The 6,396-nt window shown below is 44.0% G+C and overlaps 1 protein-coding gene across 1 annotated transcript in view; it reads left to right on the forward strand.

Moving 5' to 3' along the window:
* Positions 1–6,141, forward strand: part of LOC309625619 (phosphoglycerate kinase 1-like) — a 122,107-nt gene extending 115,966 nt beyond the window's left edge. The window contains 1 exon segment of the mRNA XM_082385548.1: positions 1–6,141. Coding sequence (XP_082241674.1) covers positions 1–627 — 627 coding nt within the window. The 3' untranslated portion in view covers positions 628–6,141.
* Positions 6,142–6,396: the final 255 nt, after the last annotated feature.

Here is a 6,396-nt window from a genome sequence, read left to right on the forward strand (position 1 = left end):
AAGTTGGGTGGAGCTAAAGTTGCAGACAAGATCCAGCTGATCAATAATATGCTGGACAAAGTCAGTGAGATGATTATTGGTGGTGGAATGGCCTTTACCTTCCTTAATGTGCTCAACAACATGGAGATTGACACTTCTCTGTTTGATGAAGAGAGATCCAAGATCATCGAAGACCTGATATCCAAAGCTGAGAAGAATGGTGTGAAGGTTACCTTGCCTGTTGACTTTGTCACTGCTGATAAGTTTGATGAGAATGCCAAGACTGGCCAAGCCACTGTGCCCTCTGGCATACCTGCTGGCTGGATGGGCTTGGACTGCGGTCCTGAGAGCAGCAAAAAGTATGCTGAGGCTGTTGGTCGGGCTAAGCAGATCATATGGAATGGACCTGTGGGCGTATTTGAATGGGAAACTTTTGCCCGAAGAACCAAAGCCCTCATGGATGAGGTGGTGAAAGCCACTTCCAGGGGCTGCATCACCATCATAGGTGGGGGAGACAGTGCTTCTTGCTGTGCCAAATGGAACACGGAGGATAAAGTCAGCCACGTGAGCACTGGGGGTGGTGCCAGTTTAGAGCTCCTGGAAGGTAAAGTCCTTCCTGGGGTGGTGGATGCTCTCAGCAATGTTTAGTACTTTCCTGCCTTTTGGTTCCTGTGCATAGCCCCTAAGTCAACTTAGCGCTTCCTGCATCTCCACTTGGCATTAGCTAATATCTTCCCCCATGTCAAGATTTGGCTAGTGGCCAAGAGATATAGCGCCAGGAACCCTTAAACAGTTGTACGGCATCTCAGCTCACCTTTACTGCACCCTGGATTTGCCTACATTCTTCAAGTTCCCATTTGAATTTCTTAGAGACTAAACCATTGTGCATTCCAGAGTGCGTATATTTATATTATGCCTGTTAAAAGAAAGTGAGCTGTGTTAGCTTAGTTCTCTTTATGAAGTAGCTTATTCTGATTAGCTTTGTCATTGTTTCACCACTCAACATGGAAACAAAATGAAATGCCAATTGTTGGTAAGGAGGGAGATGAAGTTGGTGATCTATTAAATAAATAATAAAAATATCCATTGGGAAAAAAAATCAGTTGGCTGTACTGGTGTGGATTTATCTCTGGCTTATCTATTTTGTTTTATTGGTCTGGGTATTTATTCCTCCATAATACACATTGTCTTGATTACTGTAGTTATATAGTAAATCTTAAAATTGGGTAGAGTGATTCCTTCCTCTTTATTCTTCTTTTCTAAAATTGTTTCAGCTATTCTAATTCCTTTGCCTTTCCACATATATTTATAATAATCTTGTCAAAACCTACACAAATTTTGCTGGGGTTTTGACAGAAATTGTGTTAAACCTATAGATCAATTTGGGGAGAATTGACATCTTTACTGGGTTGGGTCTTCGAAGCTGTGAACACAGTATGTTTTTCCATTTATTTACATCTTCCTTAATTTCTTTCATCAGCATTTTGTAGTCTTCAGCAAACAAGTTCTGTACATCTTTTGTTATAATTATGCCTATATATTTTATTTAGAGGGATAGTATAAACAGTATTATGTTTTTAATTTTGGCTTCCACATGGTCATTGACAGTATATAGAAATACTATTGATTTTTGAATGTTGACCTTGTATCCTGCGACCTAGCTTAGCTTTTAGTGCTAGATGGGTTTTGTTTGTTTGCTTGCTTCATTTTTGTTTTGAGCTTTTTAAAAAAGATTCTTTGGGATTTTCTGCATAAGCCATATGTCATCTGAAAATAAGGATAGTTTTATTTGTTCCTCTCCAATATGTATGCCATCATGGTGGATTATCAACTGTGAGAATCATCCAGGCAAAAAATGTATTTAATTCCAAATATTCTGTTTTCTTACTCTTTTCTAGATTATTTCCCCTTGTCTACCGTGTGTTCAGGGAACACAGACTCACTCTTACATTAGATCAAGCAACTATTATTAGGAAAAATATCTGGAAATAATAAGATAACACATCGTAGAGCCAAAGAGGAAGGACTGGGGGACTTTTCACATCCTGCCTCCTCCCTGAGCAAAGGTCATCGAAAGATGACTCTGGGTACTGTGTGTTCCCTTGGGTCAGGGCCATCTGGGCCTCAGCAAGCCTTCTCGATGCTCCCCCAGGGAAAAGCAACCCTTCTTCCAGGACTGGCCCAGGTTGGGACCCCCTGAAGTCAGACTGGGATCAGCGACTGACGACGGGGTTGGAGGGGAGGTGGAGGGAGTCCTTGGGAAGGTTGAGGAGGGCTTCCCCTCACCTTGATCCAGATGGGTTTTCAGCAGGTGTGTGGGAGACATCACTGTCCTTTGCTTTGAGCTGAGACACAGCTTCTACAGGTCCCGTGGGATGTGGGTTTAGGTGTTATTGAAGAGAAGAAAAACAAGACAGTGTTCTTCCCACTGGTGATGAACCTGGGCCATGCAAGGGGGACTGTGTCCTTGACACCAGGAAACTGAAGCCAGGGCTCGATGTGCGGACCCCAGAATCGTACATGATGTATAAGCAATGCTGTGTGAGCAAAACGATCCTGTACAATGAAAGTTCTGCTTACCCAGATTGCTTAAAGTTTTTTAATCCCAGTGCTATTTACTTTCCTGATAAAGTGTTGGGCAATTCATAGCTAAAATATACTGAAACATTATACCATGTGCAATGCTTAATCCACACATTTGTTAAAGGTGGGTATGTTTAAAGAGGCTGAAACAAAGGGAATGCAGTTCCCTGATACATGCTTAGCTGTGGAGAGATTTATTTAATCTAGAATAGTAAGATATTTTTATCCACTTTCTGGAAACAAAGAGATTTTTTTAAAAAATAAGTTTATTTTATTCAGTTATTTTTGGCTGTGTTGGGTCTTTGCTGCTGTGCACGGGCTTTCTCTAGTTGCAGCGAGCAGAGGCTACTCTTTGTTGCAGTGCGTGGGCTTCTCATTGCGGGGGCTTCTCTTGTTGTGGGAGCATGGGCTCTAGGCGCGCGGGCTTCAGTAGTTGTGGCTCGTGAGCTCTAGAGCACAGGCTCAGTAGTTGTAGGCACACGGGCTTAGTTGCTCCTTGGCATGTGGGATCTTCCCGGACCAGGGCTCGAACCCGTGTCCCCTGCATTGGCAGGTGAATTCTCAACCACTGTGCCACCAGGGAAGCCCAAGAGATGATTTTTTTAAAAGTTAAGTCTATCTTGAAAATGGTAAAATGGAAAAAAATTTAAAGGCAAATTTAGTTAATGGGGGTAGTAACTTCTTATTGTTTCCGTGTTCTATACCACACCATACATGAATTAATAAGCTCTTACAGCCTTGCACCTATGAGGCTGGCAAGTCCCTTGACCTGCTGGATGAGTCTGCAAGCTGGAAGCCCAGGAGAGCTGGGGGTTTAGCTTCAGTCCAAGTCCAAAAGCCTGAGAACCAGGAGAGCTGATGGTGTAGCTTGTGTCCAAAGGCTGGCAGGCTCAAGACCCTGCAAGAGCCGATGTTTCAGTTCAAGTCTGAAGGCAGGAAAAAAACTGGTGTCCTATTCTGAAAGCATTCAGGCAGGAAAGGTTTCTCTCCTACTCAGAGGAGGATCGGCCTTCTTGTTCTATTCAGAGCTTCAACTGATAGGATGGGCCCACAAGCACGAAAGAGGGCAATCTGCTTTACTTGGTTTATACCCTCACAGAAACACCAAAAATAATGTCTGACCAAATATCTGGGCACTGCGTGGCCCAATCAAGCTGACATAAAATTAATCATCATGGAAACATAGGCACGGACCAGTGAAAGACTATTTCAAAAGAGTGTGAAGTTCTGGAGCAGACTTCTGATTACCTTCTCAAAGAGGACCAGGTTTTCTTATCTGCCAGTTGAGAAAATGTTCCTTACTCCCTTGTAAAACCCGAATGCTTTCTTAAAATTACAATAATGAATGTCATTCACTGTGTACCTACTCTGTGCTGTTTGCTTAGCAAACATCTCACTTAATCCTCTCACTAACCCTGCTCTCTACTAAGCTTATTCTCAAAGGAGGGGATGTTAGTGGCATCCACATATGAGAAAACCAAGGCTCAAAGAACTGTACACTCATCAGTGTTTACTGTACCTGGAACACAGTAGGTGTTCAATAAATATGTGTTGAATGATATTAAATAAGCCTCTTGTTAAAGGCCGTACCGCTAGAAATGGTAAAGTTAAATTTCAAAACCAGATCATTTGACCCCAAAGTCAACGCGCTTTAGGGAAAACTAGTGAACACAGGCAGGGTAGAAAATATGTTACTTGGAGTTTAGGCTGTCGGACCACTGGCATTTCATCTGACTCCTACATGAAGTAGGCTGACACGACAGAGCCTGAAAAAATTCCAGTAATTCCAACAAAGCTCGTCAGCCTCTGGTACAGGTCCTTGAAAATGACCTTGAGCAATTAAACCACACACATGGGCAGACATTAGCTCTAGTTCTGGTTGATTCAGAAACTCAACAGCCCTATTCCTGGCATGATTTTGAGCATAATTTTCTCCCTGTTGTTAATTCATCCTTAGAATGCTTTGGTCATAGCTGGAAAGACAGGGTCAATATATGTTTCAAAACTGTCTGGTCTCTCTTTGATGAACAGTGTTCAGTTGGTGGGGGGTGAAGGTGAGGGAGGAGAGCTGGTTATTAATTTCACAGCAGTTATGGTGTTCAGCCTCAGTGAGATGTTTATCAAGGGGCTAAGATTCTTCCCAGTAACTTATTAGCTATATTTGGAAGCATGTTAAGTCTTGGAGGCCACAGGGCGCTGTTTGATGTTTTTCGCAGTGATTCATGACACAGAAGGTATCTTAATCACTCCCCCGAGGTTCTTCTCAACTTTCAACCCAAGGGCAACTTTACTCCAGGAACACTGGCCTTGAGCATTCCTTACTGTCTCCCTGTCCTGCTCGCTTCCCAGGCTACGGGAAATCTGTTTTTCATCTTCAAAGAAAAAGTGTAGATTAATTTTAAAGGAGAAGTTTGCTATTTCATCTGAACTTGCCAAAGACTTGATAAGATCTCAAAAAGGACAATGTGGTTCTTTCAATTATTTCAGACATTTGGTGATGAACAGTCAGAAGGGAGGAAAGTTGGGAGTCGTTTAAGAAAGAAGATTCATCCAGGCAGAGACCCGTGAAAACGCCCTATTGTCTAAAACCGAAATGAGTCATGTTGTGCAAGAACAGTTAGTGGTTGTTCCTGGGAGGGACATGTTGACCTCCAACCTAAACCTGGAACTGGAGCCAGAGCCTTCGGTTTGGGCCGTATCTCTCTAGGATATCATGTCTGCTGCAGTGTTCCAACTTCAAATCACATCTGGAATGTGGTCTTGCCTTTTCTCACCATGGCTGTTACTACCACCCTCATCTGCACTCCCATCATCTCTCCCCTGGTGTTGCCACAAAAGCCCGCTTCCTGGCCTCCCTGCAGGCCATTTTCCACGCAGCAGCCTGGATCATCTGTTACAACCCAAGTCACATATGCATCTACTCTGCTCAAAAGCTTCCTGTGTCTCCCCACGTTACTAAGAGTAGAAGCCACAGTCCTTCCATGCCCTCTGTGATCCGGCCATGCGATCTGGCCTCTCCCTTCCCTCGCTGACCTCCTCTCCTACCTAAAGATAGGACCCAAAGCAAGGGCTCAGACTTCACTTTCAGGTCTTAGGTTGGAGGTCAAGGCTTCACCTCAACACGTCCCTTCCAGAAACAACCTCTGCATTTCTTGCACCTACCTCCCTTGCCCTCTGATCTCATCCTGTTTTAGGCATGGGCCCGTTTCCCATGGACAGCCTTGCTGTCCCCATTGCTCGCTCTGCTCCAGCCACATTGGTGTCATTGCTCTTTCTCAAACACACCAGGCTCTCTCTGCCTCAGGGCATTTACACTTGCTGTTCTCTCTGCCTGGAATGCTTTTCCCCCAAATAATTACATGACATGCCTCCTCATTTCCTTTAGGACTCTGTTCCCATGTTTCCTTCTTCTCTGACTGTGTTATTTACAATTGCAACTCCTTCTGCCTACCATCCCTCCACCCTGGTGCTCCCTCTCTTTTATCTTTCTCATTAGCACTTGTCATGACCTAACATACTATATATTTTATTTATTATATTTTGCCAATCCATGGGGCAGGGATATTTTGGTCTTTTTTTTTTTTTTTAATAAATTTATTTATTTATTTATTTATTTTTGGCTGTGTTGGTTCTTCATTTCTGTGCAAGGGCTTTCTCCAGTTGTGGTGAGCGGGGGCCACTCTTCATCGCAGTGCGCTGGCCTCTCACTGTCACGGCCTCTCCCGTTGCGGAGCATAGGCTCCAGACGCGCAGGCTCAGTAGTTGTGGCTCACGGGCCTAGCCGCTCCGTGGCATGTGGGATCCTCCCGGACCGGGTCACGAACCTGTGTCCCC

The sequence above is a fragment of the Balaenoptera borealis genome, assembly GCF_965194805.1.
Source record: "Balaenoptera borealis genome assembly, chromosome: 1".
NCBI lineage: Eukaryota > Metazoa > Chordata > Mammalia > Artiodactyla > Balaenopteridae > Balaenoptera > Balaenoptera borealis.